Below are 21144 nucleotides of genomic sequence, written 5' to 3'. Positions count from 1 at the left end.
GCGAGAGGTCGACTGGATGGGGTCTACCGGGCACTGATATATTTTTCCGTATCGCCAACCCGAAAAGGCCCGGCGAAGATGAAACCCTGCATTCATATCCATCATCGGTTTTAATGGATTCGTCTTGATTTCTTAAGGGAATAGGATGCCATACACTCGTACAGGGTAACACGCTACCCTGGTAGGCAGTTGCACTGCAAATGTGGAATTTGATCTCTAGGTGGAGTCACAAACCACATCTCTCGAACACTGTCTCCTGCGACTATGCAACCGCATTAGAATTTCAAATTCAACACGAAAGAGCTGATCATCATCATCAGTCGTGATCAATTTGCTGCTGGATGAAGGCTTCCCTAAGCCGCCATCGTCATCTCTCACGGTCTTGTGACACCGTTATCGTCTCGTGAGCAGATTGCATCGCTCCATCTCTATTGTGGACGTTGTTCTCTCGGGAAGTGTTCACTCTTTTGGCTGCCACTCTGACGTGAGCCTTGACTGCCGACGGCCTTAAACAGATTGGCCAGGGTACGTACAACTGCTTACCTTATTGTGAGTGCCATTGGCCTCTGAGAGGCTCATCTGCCTTAAGGGTATAGTTAGTAATACATCAGAGATCCCCTTAGCCATCACTTTCAGAAGACCTGCTCATTATGTTTTCCATCTCCCACGATGATAACAGGGGGTTGGAATTTGGGAGACGTATTAAGTGTATTTAATACTCCTTATAGACCACCTAAATTATCTTGATCTGTGTCTTCATTCAGACTAATTTATTTTATTTCTTCATTAGCCGTACGTTGGTCTTTTGTCGGTAGGCATCATCACGTCCGATGATTTTCATCCGCTCGCAGTCATCATCAAGTCTGATGATTTTCATCCGCTCACAGTCATCATCAAGTCTGATGATTTTCATCCACTCGTAGTCATCATCAACGAATGCATTAAACACTTTGTGGACGAATATTTTCATTCAGGAAAATTAGCACTAGTCTGATGTTGACAAATTGTTTAAGTTTGCACCAATTTCTCTTTAATATTCGTGACATAAGTATTTTGGGGTTTTTTTTGTCTAAAAAAGTGGCTTGGCTGGCACCACATCTCGAAAGCTTACATTTTCGTATTGTCATATCTATAACTCACTTGGAAATTGTTAAACTTTTCACAAAATATTTTTTGATTTAAACGAAATAAAGTACGTTTGCGTTAAGGTTTTGTGATTCTGTCACATGTTCATACCCCACTTCTCCTTAATCGCTCTCATCTCTCTCTATCATAAACGATGTTGCTGTTTTTCAGATGTAGGGAGTTTTACTCTTTTCTTCTCGACAAATGCAGTCCAACTTTGTCCCAATTTATTTCTCTGAATTCTGTCTCCAGTTTGATAAAGTTAGCATTTTCACATTGGATCCACATTTTGTATTTAATATTGGTCAAATTAAGGCGACTTTATTCCCAGTAATGCTTAATACCCATACTCTTTCAGCTATAGTACAGGTGTCATATTTCATGACTGTGTAAACATTTACACAGTAATGACATTTTGTCAATTATAAAATTATGCCTCAAATATTCTGCTGTTAAAAATCGAGATACAACTTTCAAAATTACAGACCCATTAGCCTTTTGTCATACACATGTGATGGTTCTAGAAAACAAATGGACCTTAACATAGAATTAAATATCAGAGAACATTGATTTTGTAGCTATTATTGGTCCATGTTCAGTATAGAGAACGAGCCAGAGAAGAATATTCCAGTTGGGTTTGTACCAAATGTATGCTTCGTCTATTGCAGGGAGATCACTATAGATGCTGAAAATCTGAAAATCAGGCATCGCCCTATCAACAGAATTTTGACGCAAGAGAGCACTGAACTGAAGGACAACCACATCTTGAAAGTGTGTGGGAATAATGCATCATGGGCAACGTTTAAAAGATGTATTGCAGCACCTTATAATTCCAGAAAGTATCCTGGGGTTGAACCCAGGTCAGGGTGGTGTGCGATTGTGGCGGATGAGGACAACATCAAGGTTGTGCAAGACATGTTTTTCAAAGGCCACCACGTTACTATTGCACAGTTAGCCGACACCTTGGGAATTCGTGTAGGGGCAGTGGAAACAATCTTGCATGGCCGTCTGGGAATAAACACGGTGTGTGATCATCATATTGGCTCCCCAAAATGCTGACATTCGACACATAGAGGGAGCTTGTGATAATGTTTCCTGGCAATCTTGGACAGATGAGACCTGGATTCATCACTGCGACCCCAAGCCCAAACGCCAGTCAGTTAATGCCGCGAAAATATCCAACATTTCCAAAACGCAAACAAATTAAAGTCAGAGTACTCACCAGGAAATTTTATATTCACTAATTGTTGGGACGCTAAAGGTATGTTGCATATTGACTTCGTGCCATGCAAGATGGCCAAATGTCAATATTACGCAGACTTGCTCCATCAACAACAAAGTTAATCACGGTGACTTAAAATGTTTTCAATGTAAATTGGATTGGAGAAATAACGGCATCAACATTAATTCAACGATGTACATTCGCAGAATGTCTGATGACCCAGTCATTACACACCAAATGAAAATACATCTTTAAAAAAGATACAGTACTGAATAAGTGCTTATGGAATGTCAGTGCAAAAATAAATCGTGTTTCAAACAACACAATAAAGTGTAAAAGCACTCAGCGTGAACTTGATCTCATTTCATTATGCGAAATCAAAACAATAAGCGGTTCTGAACAAGTGCATTGTGGTCCCATTGCCTTCGGTCGCCATCAAAATTGATTTGAGCAAACGTGAGCGACAGCAGCGAGACATAGATAACTGTGGACCGGTTTGATCCTTATTAGGACTCATCAGCACAGAAGTCACCAATGCCCACAGCTGTCAAGGCTGCCTCTGGGAAATCATTATACGGTATGTAGAGTTTTTACTTCCTTACTGTGGGGCCCATTAGTTTGGCTAATGCCAACACGTATCAAATCTGTAAATGCGAAAAAAACAATACTAGAAAAACCGTGAAGGCCGGAAAAGTTTTACAATCAGATGCAAAAAATGTGTTTAAAATCACACAGCAATTGTGCATTATGCAAAAAGAATGAGCATTTCCTGAAGATCTGCATTGTGTTCGTCTGGCCAGAGGCCACAAATATTTGTGTTGTTTTTAACCCTTTGGTTTTCCGGCCAGCACGAGTATTGTGTTATAATGCGGGGACAGGAGGGGTCTCGTCATTGACAGATCTCATTGTCATTGAATTTCAGTGCGACAGGTGGGAGGCTGTGTGAGCCAGTTGTGTCGGGAGTAGCAGGAGCATAAAGGGGACCGCCCTTCCTGCAGCAGGGGAGTGACCCCTCCCCCGTCCCTCCTGCAACAGGGTGGCCTGGCCTCACTCCTGCAGCAGTGGGGGGGGGGGGGGGGCTGGCCTCCCTCTTGCAGCAGGGGAGTGACCCCTCCCCCGTCCCTCCTCCAACAGGGTGGCCTGGCCTCACTCCTGCAGCAGTGGGGGGGAGGGGGGGCTGGCCTCCCTCCTGCAGCAGGTGGGGGGGGGGGCAGCCCCCCTCCCACTGCTGCAGGAGTGAGGTCAGGCCACCCTGTTGCAGGAGGGACGGGGGAGGGTTCACTCCCCTGCTGCAAGAGGGAGGCCAGCCCCCCCTACTGCTGCAAGAGGGAGGCCAGCCCCCCCCCTGCTGCAAGAGGGAGGCCAGCCCCCCCCCTGCTGCAAGAGGGAGGCCAGCCCCCCCCCCTGCTGCAGGAGTGAGGCCAGCCCCCCCCTACTGCTGCAAGAGGGAGGCCAACCCCCCTACTGCTGCAAGAGTGAGGCCAGCCGCTCCAGCATGGGAGGCCTCATGCCCCTGCTGCAAGCCGCACCCCCACGCCCACACCTCGCGCGCGCAACTTCCGTCCGCGAGTCTCCGTCATTTCCGGTGGGCGTGGTCCAACTCTCGCGGGGGAGGGGCGGGGCTGTGTGCACGAGGCTCCCCCGCGCAGTGACCTCCTCCTCCACCACCACCACCAGCAACAACCACCTCGTCCGCCTCATCACTTGCTGCTGCCGCTGCTGTTGTTGTTGTTGCTGTGCGCGGGAGAGCAGAAGAGAGGGCGGCAGAGAGATACGAGCAAGCAAGCAGCCGCACGCGCTCTGTTGTACTGTGCTCCTAGGAGCCCCGCGGCGCACACACGCGCGCGCACGCTCGGCCACCTCGGGGATTGGGGCGGTGTGGCGGCGTTGGTGGTGGGGGCGGTGGCGGTGGTGGTCAATTCAGGTCAGGGCTAGGTCAGGGCTGGGGTCAGGTGTAAGGGGGTGGTAGGTAAAGCGAGCCAGGCTGGAGGAGGTGAGGGCGACGGCCACGACGGCGGCGGCGGCGGCGATGATGATGATGGCGGACAAGACGCGAAGTGTCACCGCGGGCCCCGGCGCCAAACCCGTGCCCATGAACCTCTACGCGGCGTGGGAGGTGGACCGCGCCTCGCCCAGCTGCGTGCCCCGGTGAGCCTGGGGGTGGTGGGTACAGGGGCGAGGGGTAAGGGAGAGCAGGGGGGTGAATGGAGAGTATCGAGAAATTCGGATGAGTGACCATTGGAACCTCATTTGCCAGCAGCAAAATGTGATAATTGGGTTTTTACCGTTTAATCTGGCAACAAAACTGACACCTTTTTAACAAGGAGTCATGTTTGCATTGACCGCAATACCTGCGGTTGGAATGCAAACAAAACACACAACTCTGATAATAATATGCACTGTCAAAATAAGTTAAAAATAATATAAATAAATGAATTGCTATTATTTTATTATTATTAATTTTACCTACGTGACTTTACCAAAAAAAACTAAGAGTATGAATCCTTGCAGTCACGAAAGCTTCAAATCTAGAATATGCACTGTCCTTGAAATTGATTGGTCCACACCCGAGACAGCTTTCTTTAGAGCCCAGTCTCACATGGTGTTGGACCAGATGACGCCAAAAGGCGCAGTTTTGTTGCCAGATAAAAGGGTAAAAACCCAATTATCATATGTTATTAGGATGAGTGGTTAACGAGAGGGATAACGGGATGAGGAGGATAGGATCAGGGGGTATTCTGTATGGCGAGAGGGGGACGAGGGGATTACGAGAGGGGTGTGAACGATATGAGGAATTGGTGGACAAGGGATGACGTAGACTGTGGAGGGATGAGAGGAACGGTAAAGGGGTTATGATGGGACAGGTGGGAAATTGGAGCGGCGGCACGGTTGGCTACGTACGGCGCGAAAGAAGTTCTACAGACGTCAAGGGATAACGGAGGGACACGGGGACATAAAGGGGAATAGGGGTAAACATGGACAGGGGAGGGGAGTACTTTAGAGGGTTCCTATCGTACCAAAGGGGAATGGTGTGGACAGGAAGATGGAGGAGTGAAGTCCCTGGGATGGACGGACAGGGCATGTAAGCAGAGTAAAGCGATTTGGACATGGATATGACAGGTGTAAGTTGATGGTGCGGGGACAGGTGGGAATAGGGAGATGTGTGGGGATCTCGGGTAGACCTGAGGTTAATTACAATTGTGATTGTGTCGTTCGTAATGAATTTCAAGCACAAATTATAAATGTAAACAAAAGTGCTGCTCTATTTGTCATTATTCTTGACCCCAGTTCTGATATGGGGAAAGAAATTGGGATTCGGGAAATAAGGAACCCTTGGGCTGAGGTTAAGGGATTCTAGGATAAAAGTGAGACGGAGCTCGGGACATAGACCTGGGAAAACTTGTACTCGTGGACGAACACAGAGATACAAGAACGAGGAGATAAAACGGTGGGCCAAGGGGCAGACGTAGATGTGAGAATCTGAGGGGCGAGAGAGAGTTGAGGATTCTGGAAATAATGTTCTCTGGGAAGAATTCGTGGTTGGGTACCCTTGGTGAGTGACATGGAGGGACCCCGGGTACAGAGAGAAGAGGGACAAAGGGGGCCCTGTGGGGCCGAGGCATTCGGTCAGGGGCTCCACAAATCGAGGACTCGTTAAGTTATTGCGCGGCCACTTAATTGATATAGTAAAATGGCTTTTAAAAACATCTGCAAAATTATTATGATGGGCAATGCCTAACCGTTTACACGAACTCACAATTTTTTTACGTGGATTTTAGTGTATTTCCTCTTGACGGGTTATACTGTGCTCATGCAATTGTTCCCTATGTTCTTATTGTGGATGCAGTGTATAGTGTATCTGCATGCCCTCATTGTGTGCATTGTCCTGCCATGGGCAGCGTCTAGAGCTTATATCTTTTGTGTGCTGAATATGAATCAAAAGTGTGCAATGATGCATTGCATGAGGATGGGCCCCATCAATCCATGACTTGTGCTCTTGTTGCAAGGATGAATATCTCGGTGAGCAAGGAGATGAATTTTTATGGATTTTTTGATGTGTTCTTTTGAGATTTTTGTCTTTCAATCGTCAACCTACTGTCGTTTATGCCCGAAGTAAAGTGTGCAGCTTGTTGGTGTGGTCATTGACATTTGGAATGGTTATTAATGTGGTGATGGTGCTTACCTTCGACGGGTATTGCCGGCTTTCGGGGCCACGACTGTGAGCAGAAAGGGGCCCATGCAGGAAATGTTGTACTGTACTTGTATGTTCCCATGTCTGCGGTTCCCTTGTCTTCACCAACCTGCACGCAAGGCGTTGGGGAGAACCTCCTCTTGTAGTGGATTGACAAAAAGGCTGTCAATATACACGATGGTCAGTTTAGCACGGAGGCTTTTGCGACCAATATCATCCATAAATAAGATAGATTTTTGGGGTTAGGTCACGTAAATAGCGAAAATATAAATGCGTCATCACATCTATCCCTCTATTTAAGGAACGAAACAGGAGGATGTCTTCGCAAATCTGGCTGTCGCCTGATGAAGCTGGTTGTAATTATTGGCGAAACGTCGTACTCAGATTGTAAATGTTGTGGATTTGCCCTCCAACACACCGGTGTGCTGTACTAGTAACGAATTGGCATGTTCTGTTTATGTGACAAACCTTACTAATTGGCTGTGTGGGGTGGTGGCGGGTTTAACGACACATGTATATTCATGCGATCCAACCAAAAAAACTATTATGGATACACGATGGTGATAGTGACGTTACGTGGTTGGATTTGGACTTTTTACGGTGAAATAATTGCGGTCTGATTATTTTAATCCAGCAATATAGGGAGTTCCATTATTTTGGGTGTATTCGGTATGAGTCACCTTTGATAAAAAAAAAATTACATTACTATTCCGTATTGGTACGGACATGCTTACTGCGTTTAAGGACATTGTTGACAGCTATCTTGCAAAATAGTATACGTTTAATTTATGTACGTATGCATTCATTTGAATCTTCATTTGTTTTGTACGTGCTGTTAATGTATTAATTTAATAAGTACATTTGACAGTAATGTACCATTACTTCGTGGACATTAGGAATTTGTAATTAGATGTTCTGCTTGCCTACGTTCATTATTTAAAATTTCTACTCGCTGTATATACTTCACGATGTGGCTTGCATATCTAGTACAGCAATGTGGTGTGTGTGTGGGCCCTTTTGTTTTTTTAATATATTTCACATAGGCCCTGCCTTTAACTTGTGACCATACACTTTAAGTACCGTAATTCTGAGAGTGTATTCAAGTGGATACGATTAATAAATTGTGCAATATGTGTGGCTATGCCTCGTGCTTTGTAGTGCATTAGATGGACAGTAACAATGTGATTGCACCCTGGAGCTTGTAATTGCCACATTTCAGAATTTTTCTCTTTGCAGTACTCCGATTTTTTTGTCTGATTACAGTGCTTTATGTAGGCGCATCTATGCCCATCATTGCACGTGGCTCAAGCACATGTAACAGCCCTTGTTATTTTTGATCGATCCCCTTTATTACACGCTTTAATTTAACTCAATCTGTCTGTTGTTGTTGTCGTTGTTGTATCCTCAAATCTTGTAACTAAATTTTAACCCACTCCCCAATGTGGTATCGACTGCAAAATTGGTATACTTATGTCATACTGATGACAATACTATATTATATCATGAAAAAAATATTTTTAAACATTCTTTTTTTTTAAATAAAATTCTGGGAATTGAGGGTATTTGTTCCATGGCGTTCGGGTCATGCGCTTTATCTTACTTCCCTTCACCTGTTCAGCGCAGGTTGGTGAATGCAGGGCACAGAGACGTTGCAACGCTTCAGTTTGACACGTAGGCTTTCGCGACCAATATTGTTAATAATAAATGTGTTGTTTTGGGTGAGATCACGTGAGTGTAAAATGTGTCGCGAACCCACCACCACCCGACACGCCCAATGATGCTGGATGTAATTACCAATGAAACGTCACAGTACAGAGATTGTGTAAACGTTGTGGATGGAGTTTTACTCTCCCAGCACACGGTAACTAATCCGGCACGTTTTGTTGGCTGTGTTGGCGGGTTAACCGACACATTAAATACGCGGAGATCTAAACACCCCCCCCCCCAAAAAAAAAACCTTTGTTATGGATTGAAACGCTTGTTCATTGCGTGTTGTTGAAGGTGTGGAGCACTAGTACAGTAACAACAGTGGATGTTGTAGCACAGCCTCCTGCTTGCAACATCGCCCTCCTCCCTCCTCCTCCCCGCAAGAGGCTGTTTCACGCATGGCCATTACTAATCTGAAGCCTCTCCAACCTCAATCTTGCTACGTTACGTGACATCTGATGAGACAGAGGCTTGGGGAGAGGCGCATTCCATGCGATATGTTTTTTTGCGGTGAGCAGGGTGTGTGATGCTGCAGAGATTGCTGTGCGTGTCATCTTTGAGCACAAACCCACAGAAAATGTTGGAGGTCACGCACCAACGACGTTGTTGTCGTTGCAAACTTTATAGTGCCCCAGTATTGTTAATAAGCTCTGCTTCACGGGAGCTTGTTGAAACTATAAATGGGAACATTTTTAAAACTGGTGTTTGAGATTAAGTAATTTATTAAATAACTTCACGGAAACTTTACTTCCCTAAACATGCAATGTATAATGCAAATGTGTTTTAGTTGTACATACTGGTAAACACTAAATGTAAGACAGGAAATGTTGTGTAATGTATAATACAGCATTGTCGAGCACTTCTTGCTAACGCAGCTAAGTTAATGCACATCTTTATATTCTCAGTATTTATTCTTTACCCAAAATACCATTAAACGCATCCATAACCACATTCCATTCCTAAAAAATAAAAACATTTCTCGGCTCAACACTGACCAAGGGGTGGCATTGAATGCACTTCTCTGGAGGGATGTTTGTTTGTTTTTCAGAATCATAACATTATTTTTTTACTCGGAATCCGATGAGCTATGAAGCTCTTCTTACACAGATGTCCAGTTGGGGTGGGTTTTAAGCGATGGTTACTGGCTGGATATTCCGAGAAATGGTTTGGCTTCTTCCGAGAGAGAGAGAGAGCGAGCGCCAAGGAGTGTGGCGCAGCTAAAACGCACATTTTTTTTTACAAACCAGGGCCAGCGCATGCACGCACAACCGCGCACGTGCGCGCGACACGTTTGCTCTTCTTAATGTCGCGGATGCGTAACGGCGGGTCGGGGAGAGGGGTCTCTGTGAGGATCGCTGGGCTTTCCGCACGGCCGCTGCTGTTGCACGCCCGCCTGTCTCCGACAGAGTGAGACCGAATGAGAGAGCGATAGAGAGAGGGAAAGAAAAAATCCAGATGCTGGCCCACTTGGCTGATCATCATGCTCAGCTTGCATTTTTGAGAGAGACACACAAAGCTTGAAAGAGAATGCTGTTGTTGCTGCCTTTTCTCTGCGGTGATTTTTTTTTTACGTTCAAATGATGAGGTCCAAATTAGTTGCGTGAAATTTGGTTTCATTTCCTTTATTTGTTGAACGCGCGTTTTCGTTTTTTTTCAAAGGGTGTCTCTTAAAATATTCGGTCCTTCTGCTTGGATTACTGTTGTTGTGGTCATTCTCAGCTGTGCATATGGGGCTGTATGGTTGTATCTATTTGATTGCCTGAAGCACAGACTATAGATAAAACCAGAACAGACCAGTTCCTTTGTGCGGCTGTTCGTACATTTTCATTGGCCAGGTGTCTCGGATGGTTTTTAGCACTCAAGTCCGTATCCGATACAAACTCGGCGACCCGCGTTAGATTCCCTTACGGCCAACACCAGTGACGAGTATATCAACCAGTCCTGGGCGGTGTGTAATCAACGTCGCCACTGGAAAGACAAAAGCGGCCGGGCGTGGTGTTGTCCACCCACCCCCTCGTGTGCCGTGCCAGCCTTCATAGGTGTTCGCTAACAGCACTTGCCCCTACAGTCTGTTCAGGCTTTACGGGGGATCTTTGTCTTTGTGTATCCGATGAGCTGCAGTCCATGTTCATGTTATTACCGCATCTATTATTGATCATTTAATCCCATTGTTCTATATTGAGTCAAAGTGTGTGACATTGAAATGTGATTAGGGTTCATGAGCACCAATTAATGGGCAACATTAATTCTTAAAATAAAATTTAGTGTTGTACGAAATATTTGCAGGTTAAGTTATTTCTGGCACCATGTAAAGGCCATTTATACTAATTACAGTTGTATTTAGGTCACAATATGGTACTGATTAATGTATAGATTAAGTTACTGTTATATTTTTGTATTTCGCACCTCTGATTAGTCTACGTACGGTGCAAACGAGGTTCAATATATATACATTTGTTTTCCAAGCAGCAGATTGATTAGAAATGCAAACCTTTATCTTTCTGATGTGCTGCATTTAACGTGCTGTAGCTTTCACAAGGACTATTTAAGAGTGATTTGCTCGTATTAAATTGTTTACAAGCGCATTACGTGAGTATAGATCTGTTACACGCGATTCAGTACTGCAATTCGTCGAGATCCCACAATCACATTGAGAGAATGAGGGGCCACTTGGATTGGGAACAAAAACTGGAGGAATCGTATTGTCTTCAGAAAAGCAACCAGGTTTGAGCAGGACACATTGCAGGGAAGGGATGATGACAGATGGACAATACGAGTGATGGAGCGACAGCCGACGAAACGATTTCACCTGTAAGGATGACCGTAGCAGTGATGGCGGCTATGAGATTAGCCCAATGCGAAAGTGAGATGGATCGTATCATTGCAGGATCGTCAGGAATGGTGACGGCTTGGGGAGGCATTCATCAAGCGTTGGATAGACGCCGGTAGATGGTGGTGATTGTGGTGATTACGTGGCATTTGTATGCATAGTTATACTCAAATGGCGTTTTTCAGCAGAAAACAAATGTAGATTTGAGTGGTTAAGTGTTCTTGTTATTATTTGTTTCTCATACTGTACCAATATATTTTTGTTACGTAATGTATTCCTTAAAAAAAGTCCCGTAGCATTTCAATTTGTGTGCATGAATATACCTGTGCTGTTCATTGCTGTTTTCTTTTCTTGATGTTTGTTGTTTTACATATTTTCTTAGAACTCGTCAGGTGTGCATGTTCATAGAATGTAATACACATCACTGCATGTGTCTTATTTTTATTGCTTTTGTTATAATACGCTATTTTTGGTCACCGAAATTTAATTCAATGGCCTTGGGTTTAGAATATTGTATATTGGGAAATGAAAAATATGTATATGTGTGCACTATGTCTACAATAAATTATTTACCATTGTTGTAGAGGGAGCATTTTTCAGCTGCGTGCTCTTATTTAAATTACATGAGAAATTCTGAAATAACAGGCTTATCCTGTAAATGCCAGATGCCATGTTTGAATTCCAATACATAGTCATTCCAGTGGTGCAGATTTAATGGAGGCTTTATATCGGAGAGATCCAGTGATTTTCTTACGTGGTCGAGTATAATTGAATGCGTTGCTTCAGGGTTGAATCTTGTTGTGATTTATATTCTCTGTAAAAATGAAAAATGTTGGCACTAAAAGAGGTGGTGCGGAGTGTGGCTTCCCATTAACGTAACTTCTCTCTACCTCTAACAAAGGACGCACTGCTACCCTTTGACAGTATGACCTGCAAATTAATTCTCGTTACACGGAGGGACACTGCAGAACTGTCCTTAAAGATTTGATGCATATAATTGGCCGCATGATTCGTTAAAAAGTGTTTGCCGTGAGATTTTTGTTGGCTTTGCATAAACTAACACGAGAATTACAGTAATTTTCAGCCCATTGCCATTCCACTGCTGCATGAAGGCCTCCCTATGGCCTCGTTTGCCATTGGGATTCTTGGCGCATACTTCACCTCCCTGGTCGGGGCGGGTTGGACTGTTTGGACATCATAACCCTGACTCAAACTCAGGTCACTGGGTGCATAACGCAGCACATTACCACGACGGCATGGTCCCCCCCTACACAAGAACACTGATATAAATAATAAACATGACCAATCAATTGATGAAATCCTCATCGTGTAATTGGAGGAGAGACTTGCGGTCATTAATTTCTGATATCGGCCAACGCTGGTTAATATTTTTTTTTATTAACGTAATTGGAAAAGATAATTACTGTGGTTGGTCACCTCGTGTGTATATTAAATATCTTAATTTGCATACTATGAAATAGTGCGTTGTGCAAGCCTCTGCAATTTTGTAATTGAATGTGAAGACGAGACGTGAGTTTAGAGACTGGGTAATATTACAGAGACAATTAGTTCCAGCGCACCAACAGACCCACATGTTCCAGCCTCGTAACATTGTATAGGTAAGCAACAAAACAAGATGGCACTGGGCCAATGCTTCATTCCGAGAACAGTTGCTTCATTTTAATGCATGTGTTGGTTATTAGGAGATCACGGTGGCCGTGCTGTCGGTCTGAGCACCTTGTGCATTTTTAAAGAGGCGTAGTCAACTGGAGCTGTTTGCTAAATGAGTTTGGCTTGTCCTCAATGAAATCCGTTCGAATACAAATCAGACTGGGCTTTGATGTGATGACGGTAATAGTGTTGTTTTTGATATGTTTGACAGCTGGTTGTGAATTCGTATCAATTTTTTTTACGCCACCCATGCTTTCTTAATTTAGCATTTTCTAAATTTATTTTGCACATTATTTTTGTTGCGTAAGATTGTGGTGCTGTATGCCTGATTTGCAAACATGTTGATACGTTTAATAGCCAACTGTATGTGCAATTCATTACCAGTTGTTTTGAAACTGCAGTCTTGTTATATAATGACATTTGGTAATCTGGTGCAGTCTCACTCATGCTGGCCAGTGTGTCATTTATTTATTCCGATTAAGCAATCGTTACATCTCCAATTGGCTAAATTAAAGCCTTTCATACGTTGAAAGTAATTTCATTGATTTTGACCAACTTAACAGAACTACATTGATGTCACTGTTTTATCTTAATTTAATATCTTGTTAGACGCCTGAGACGATTTGAAAACACAAAACGCAGTGCATTGTGATTAGATGACCTTGCGCATTTTCTTCGAGAAGGGATATATCTGCATGGTTTATTTTTTTTGGCAAAATCTAGTTTTAATACGGAGAGAAATCTCTTTCCTGAGTTGCACGAGGCTTTTTATAAGCGGTACTGTGTCCAAAACAGGGCGGAGAACGGGAGATGATGTATTGTTCCCACCAGACTGCTCAAGGCCGTGTTTCATGACCCGTGGCAAAGTGGGAAGCACGAAATGCATTTTCTCTCAGCTGAAACACCCTATTCAAAAGTGTCCCGTTACGTCGTAATGCACACTTGTGACTTTTGTTTCTGGTGGCGTTGACGTCAGTCGGTAGCCGTTAGTGTGAATGGAAAGGGACTGGTCCTTCGAAAATATATTTTGAGCTTTTTTTAAAAGGACATTCAAGGCACATGTCGTTCAATATGGAATCTGTTTCCAGAGATATAATAAGATTACTTTTGACGTGTTTTTGTTCATCATTGACGTATAGAATTCAAAACGTGCTGGTTTTGTCAAACATGTTGTGAATGCCTTACTGTTACGAGGCAGTTTATGGCCCAATGCAAAGCATTCAAGTGTGTGTTTTTTTAGCAACTGAGTAAATCGTGCCAAATATCATGGAGCGGTTGTGGTTTCTCTATTTCACATCATTAAAATCCATTCCATTCATTAAATCAACTATATGCTTCACTGGGCAAAACATTATCTTAAGAGCAATTTTTTGTTATCATAGGGTAATTTGTAATGACTGGATATATGTTTTATGTGGAATGCAAACAGGACAATAAATATATAGCTTTTCACGTACTGCTTTGAAATTGATAATACATTATATTCTTGGTTCTTTCGGTAAAGTCACGTAGAAGGGAAATAATAAAATAATATAAATATAAAACAAGATATTTATAATATATTTATATTACTTTATTATTTCCTTCTACGTGACTTTATCGAAAGAACCAAGAATATGAATCCCTGCAGTCACAAAAGCTTTAAATGATGATACATTGTTTATATGACTGCGTAAATTTATATTTAGCATTGAGAATTGCATTAAAATCCATTGATGTCGGAGTGTTATTCGGTAGTGTTTCTGCCACAGCTACCGTTTGTGTATAAAATGTGTTGTAGAGCCTTAAATGTCTGCCAGCAATGGACATCGAAGCTATCAGGTTGGTACATAATGAAAAGCACTACCTACCAGTCTGCCGCAAAGGTCGAAATTGGATTTTGAACCACAAAACCTTGGGTGTTGTGGTAACTGATCACTTTGCGTCTGCATTTATCCTGCCGCGCACAGCTGTCCTATATTTCATTTCAGAAGCACCACTCAAATATGCTGTTTCTGCCAAAGGCACCTCTGAGAACACAATCGCCACGGGCAGCTAAATTGTGAATTTTTTTTGTTTCTAACAGGCTATTCATTTTTTAAAAAGACGTTAATATCTGCAATTCGTCAATTTTGTTCGGGTTAACGTAGTGTAAAGGGATATGAGATGTGATGAAGAGAGCAAAATAAAAAAATTGAGAAACTCTGTGCTTGTTGGGTATGCCCATGGCACATTGGCGGTCAATTTGATGGCCTCAGTTTTACCCCATATTTTGGGCTACCAAACCAGTACGTATTGCATTCAGCGGTACATTATATGATATATCCAAATCACTGCGCTCTATGCAACCCGCCTTTAATTCCCGCGGGCAATTTGTAATGGTATACCCGCAGGCTTACCCCGAGCTGAACTGCATGTGTCCGCAGCTAACCGTCGCAGAAATATTGTCAGGTTGTTTAGGTGGTGGGCACAGCTGAAGAGCTTTTTTCGAGGTGGAACTCGTGACTATATCTGCGGAGCAATATATTGCCTAGGGCGTCAAATCGTAGGTCGATTGGAGCTCTGGTGGGCAGTGGGTCTTCCTGCAGGGAGGGGGGAACCCATCACACTAAATGAACTCTGGCAGCCACATCCCTGCGCGATTCCATGAACGTCTGGGGAAAAAAACCACTCATGGCTGTAGAGGAATATGGCTGTGGGACATCGGGGGTCAGTGGGGAGTCACAATCCATCGTGGGGAATGGTATTGCAGGTCATAGTTCAAGAGCAGACATTGTGCTCCATTAAGAATGTATGTATACATGACAAATTGTACTGCACAAGTCCTTAAAATTGGATTTTTTAAAATAAACAAACCAAATATTAGACGTTTCATTGTTTTCCTGTCATCTGGTAATGTTGGTGTTGGAGTTTTTTCACAATATAAAAACACTAAGCTTTAAATCCTTGAAATGTCTTTTGCTAAATAATTACACTTTCTAGTATGTATATTATGTTTGTAATTTCATAACCCAAAGCAGGGCTTTCTTATAAGATTGTGAATTCTGCCCAACAAGACTGTTGTTGTTTTTACAGTAATCTAATCTTAAATGCATTATTTTTTAATGGATTTCCTTTGCGTATATATATTTTTATAGCTGTGCTGTTCCTTTGGAGTGCTGTTAACACAGTTGCCGATATAAATGCCATTGTTTTTCTGTCATTATAATCAAATGATCTGCATTCATTTTGAAAATGTTATTATTTGGTTCTTTCGGTTAAGTCACGTCTAAAGACAAAATAATAAATTAAATTAAATAATAGAATACGACGTTTCGATTGCAACACAAGCAATCATCATCAGGTATAATGAAATAGCGACATAAAATCTAACCAGAAAACTATAGACAGACATATTAGCAGACAGATATCACCAAGATACATAGCGGGAGCAACACAGGTAACAGAGAGGGGTGATCGTCTCTGTGGCGTGGCCTTAAATAGACAGGTGGGGGCGGAGGCAGAGAGAAGGAAGGGGGGTTAGAGAAAAAAATTAGCATATCAATGAGTGGTCAACAGACGTGGTGCTGCACGGCAAGTAAGCCTGAAAATCAGGAGGACACACTAAAATTAAATAACCTAGTAAAATATCGAAATGTAATGTAATACAACACAGAGGGTCGGTCAACACACAATTAACGCATAGCCTGGTTGATTACGTATTTCAAAGATTGCTAAGTTAGAATTTAGGTGTGAACTTCTACGGGGAAGTTTTAAGCTTATCCTTTTTTCTCTCTCTCTGGCGACTTGTTTTCTCTGCCTGTGTCCTCTTTAGAATGTTCACACCTAAATTCTAACTTAGCAATCTTTGAAATACGTAATCAACCAGGCTATGCGTTAATTGTGTGTTGACCGACCCTCTGTGTTGTATTACATTACATTTCGATATTTTACTAGGTTATTTAATTTTAGTGTGTCCTCCTGATTTTCAGGCTTACTTGCCGTGCAGCACCACGTCTGTTGACCACTCATTGATATGCTAATTTTTTCTCTAACCCCCCTTCCTTCTCTCTGCCTTAGCCCCCCCCTCTGTCTATTTAAGGCCACCCCACAGAGACGATCACCCCTCTCTGTTACCTGTGTTGCTCCCGCTATGTATCTTGGTGATATCTGTCTGCTAATATGTCTGTCTATAGTTTTCTGGTTAGATTTTATGTCGCTATTTCATCATACCTGATGATGATTGCTTGTGTTGCAATCGAAACGTCGTATTCTATTATTTAATTTAATTTATTATTTTATCTTTAGACGTGACTTAACCGAAAGAACCAAATAATAATTCCTGCAGTCACGAAAGTTCTAAAATTAATTTTGAAAATGTTGTTTTCTATCCGTATGTTAAAAATAATTATTTGCAACAAGCCTTGATAAATGATGGTATTCGTCACGCTGGTGAAGAGGATTCGTTTTACTGGAGCCATTCATTATTTTTCGTAACAATGGCCGTGAAACATTGCATTTAAATAGAATATGCAGTGTGCATTCGCATTCTACTGGCGGTGTGTCCTCTCGCACGCTCGGTGACAATAATAATAATTATAAAAATTCCACAGTATGGGTATTAATTTATTTTGCTGAATGAGTTGTGAGATAAGTGTGGTGGCTGGGGCTTGCACATCTGAGCCTGTCTAAGCTCGGCACGTGTGATGGCTGCAGACTGCCTTATCGCCTCCGGCCACAGACTTCCTTCTGGCATCCCGAAGCTGCGCTGTAAATGAGTGCAGAGCATTGCCCCTGGAACGCCCGTTGAAATTGTGTTTGTGAGAGTGCCCCGATAGTGCAGTAAATACTTTGTTTTCTTCAAGAGAAAACGTGGAAATGGGGCAAAGCATGCGACTGCTGTTTGTGCACTAATGCCAGTAAATGAAACGTGCTGTTGTCTGCATTCCTGCTTGGTGACAACTGACACTCATTCTCAGCTGCTGGCTAAATCCTGCTAGTAGAATCTGTTTGTTTTGGAGGGGGGGGGCTTGGCAGTAACCGTGGCTACTTAGGTTGGGGGGGGGGAACCAGACTGTTAAAGCGTGTGCCACATTATTTTGTAACGCGTTACATTGAATCGCCTGGCTTGACACGGTAATTGCCAGCGCGAGAGACCAATGCTTATACAGCACTTGTTTTAATGTTGTCGGCAAACACAATGACGATTGTCTTTGATATATATACACTTGTATAGTGTGTACCGTGTACATGTACAGCCCTTTATCAGTCCACTTCTGGAAGAGGGGGCCTCCTCACACTGTGGGGTTGTGGGGGTTATTTGACCATACTTTGCTCACGGTTCTATACCATATTGGAGGTATTGTGTAATTTAATGCATCTATTTAATGTGACAGGGTGGCTCAACAGCGAAATGCCCGCAAGTACGCTTGATGCGTGCATGGAATATTTCGAGTCGCGTTCCCCTTGGTCGGGTCTTTGCTTGGTGGGGAGGGGTGGGGGGCGGATATTGTTTTTTGGGATGGACACTGTATTGTGATCCACTTCTATAATCCAGTAATTTCTGTTGGATTTGCCATCGCGGTAATGGGCTTTGGTCACATTGTGCCGGATGTACGTTTTGTCAATCCAATGTCACGACATTCAAGCGCGCCGAGGGTACGTGCCGTCAATGCCTTTGGCGGCTGGCGGCGTGTTAGTGGTGGCAATGGAGCGAGGACGGGCTTCTCTTTGGAAATAAAGAGCGGGACAATCAACTAAAAATGCTCTCGCAATTTACCACAGCGAGACAGGAGGAGGCAGCCCGGCCTGCTTTGCATTCACAAAACACGATGCGGCAGACTCGGCGGTGATCGTTCAGAGAGCTATCGAACACGGTTTGCCACGTTGTTTCAGTGGCCAAAGAAAGTGACTGCCCAAAGGCATTATTGATTGTAAAAAAAATGTTAGCTGTCTGTTCAAGTGAGATAATTAGAGAATTATTTACGAACTGAACTTGTTTAGTTGGAACACCATTGTAGATTCGGACGGAAAATCTTAAGGTCCGCTTTTATCAAAGCGACTGTTTTGTTCAAATTAAAGGTTCTGAACGACACAAATACATTGCGTAATTGTAGGCCGAGAGACAAAACACTGTTTTGGGAATAAAAAAGGGCCTGTTATAAATTTCAATTCTATGCAGCGATTTAATATATCTTTCTGCGTAACAATTCCCTTGTTTGCATGTTGGTAATTTGAAGTTATTGCACTTAATTTGTAGAGAGCAAAATATTGCACGCGTAAAGCATATGCTTGTTTTACAAATCAAGAATATCTCCTTCATTTATCTACTGTGATTAATTTCTACATTTTGAAAGCTGTGTTGGTATACCAGTGCACTTTGCTAATCTGATGTCTTTCCCATGTGTGGTCAACATGTCAGGCTGTGCAGCCTCACGCTGAAAAAGCTCATCGTCCTGAAAGAACTGGACAAAGACCTCAACTCCGTCGTCATAGCTGTCAAAATGCAGGTTTGTAGCACCTGAGCGACGGCCAATAGATTGTGTAAAGTCGTCTGAGGCAGTGGTTCTCAACCTTTTTTAGGCTCCTGTATCTCCCCCCCCCCCCCTTGTTGAATTTCGTTTCAACCACGTACCACCTTGCCTGACCCGACATGGTTCTAAAACATAAATGTGTGAATAATGAACATCAATATTTTAACACAATTGTCAATTTTGTGAGGTATCCCGGTTAGCTAGTAACAGCAAGCATAAATAAAATAAAAATCAACGGACGCACTGCATGCATGACGCAATTTGTTCGCGCTCGCTGGTTACTCTTGAAGACCACGTTGTTTACGATCAACGAATTTAGAAAGGTATACTATGTCGGTCTAGGTTACCATATGGAGTAAATTTTTATCGTAGTTATTTTATCTTGCCAGATTCATATACGAGTATTCACCAATGACTCTCATGTATGATATCATTTCACACATTTATGAATCGCCTTTCCGTACCCCCTGGGACATTGCCACGTACCTCCAGGGGCCCGCGTACCCCCAGTAGAGAACCACTGCTCTAATGGATCGAACAACAACTAAATCATCTTTGCAAATGATGAATGACACCTGCCATGCCAATTTCCATGTCATTTGTATAGAGGATTGACCTTTTTAACATTTTTGCCAACGATGTTTATTCTAAATGCTCATGACATTCCCAGAAAATATATTTAGCAAATTGTTTTTCCAGCAGTGACGAGAGTTTTCTGTACATACGTGTGGTTTTGTTTTTACTGGCCTGCAGGACACTATATATTCCACAATGTGATCGTAACATGTATTACAATACCATTTGGCTTCCTATTTAAATAAAAACGACCAAACAGTGGGTTTAATTATTTTCCAGAGATAAAGAGGCAGTCCGTCATAGGCACAGGAAGAAAAGGAAGATATTTAGTATGAACTTGAACCGGAGCAGGGTTTTGCCAGCGTTAATGGCGAGTTGAAGGGAGTTCCAGACAATGGGGGTGATGAAGAGAGGATGCGACCGCCCACTGAGCCAAGATTGACTGGGGTCTTCAACAAAAAAGCTTTTGTGGCTGGAGTGGAGAGTGCGGGCAAGAATAGACTGAGATGAGGGGGAGAGGTATGCAGAGGCGAGTGCACGGAGGTTCTTGAAAAAGGTGAGATCCTGAGTGATGGACATGGTGTTTGAGATGATGAGGTTGATAGCTTGACCGTTGTTAGTGAGTAGTATACGGTATTAATTTAGAGCGGTCCGTGGATTCCATGAGCGGCTTGAAGGTGTTTGAGGTGGAATGAGATGGCTCGTCAACATTGACATTGCAATCATCAGTAATGATGAATGGAGACGTTTGACTTTGGTAGACAACAAGGAGCTTGGGGATTGGAATCAAGTGGGAGGTGAAGGGATGCGTGCTTAAAAAGAGTTGACATTTTAGAAATTATACAGTCTGGTTTAGAGCCGACACCAATTTTCGCCACCCCCCGCCAGCCAGAGGAACGAGCGCACTCACTGACGTGCAGCCGTGGGGGACAAGCTTGAGAGTGAGTCAAGCTCGGAGGGTGTGCCAAGGCTTAGGTGAGACAGAGAATGTCAACATGTGCCCCTTCTGCAGGAGATTGTCAACGTTGTGGCTTTGGATATGCGGCCCTGGTTTTGTTTTGGTTGTGGCACTGTCTGCTTTGTACAACAGATCAGAAATGCTTTGATTGTGTTATTAATGTTTCCCAACAGGGTTCCAAGCGTGTATTGCGATCAAATGAAATTCCACTGCCACCAAATGAGACTGATCTGCAGCTGTCTTTCTCACTTCAGGTATGCGCTGTTCTTCTGTAACTGTGCACAGCAAGCGTGTGTGCTATTTAAATAAGCTGCAAATGTTTGGAACTAAAGTGTTTTTTGTACGTGCTTATGTGTGTGTCTTAGAAACCAC

General features: G+C 43.2%; 1 protein-coding gene across 4 annotated transcripts in view; it reads left to right on the top strand.

Annotated features, from left to right (window-relative positions):
- Positions 1 to 3940: 3940 nt before the first annotated feature.
- LOC144723529 (phosphofurin acidic cluster sorting protein 2-like) overlaps positions 3941 to 21144 on the top strand; it is a 41698-nt gene continuing 24494 nt past the window's right edge. For 3 of the 4 annotated variants that reach the window (XM_078602352.1, XM_078602353.1, XM_078602351.1), the window contains exons 1-3: positions 3942 to 4495; positions 19127 to 19214; positions 20946 to 21026. In XM_078602352.1, the coding sequence (XP_078458478.1) occupies positions 4377 to 4495; positions 19127 to 19214; positions 20946 to 21026 (288 nt within the window). In that variant the 5' untranslated portion in view covers positions 3942 to 4376. Of the gene's footprint in view, positions 4496 to 19126; positions 19215 to 20945; positions 21027 to 21144 lie in introns of all 4 variants that reach the window. The other variant, XM_078602354.1, reaches the window with a different exon arrangement.

The sequence above is a fragment of the Lampetra planeri genome, chromosome 18 (genome assembly GCF_965212315.1).
Source record: "Lampetra planeri chromosome 18, kcLamPlan1.2.h2, whole genome shotgun sequence".
NCBI lineage: Eukaryota > Metazoa > Chordata > Hyperoartia > Petromyzontiformes > Petromyzontidae > Lampetra > Lampetra planeri.
This window is presented reverse-complemented; position numbering and strand designations above follow the sequence as displayed.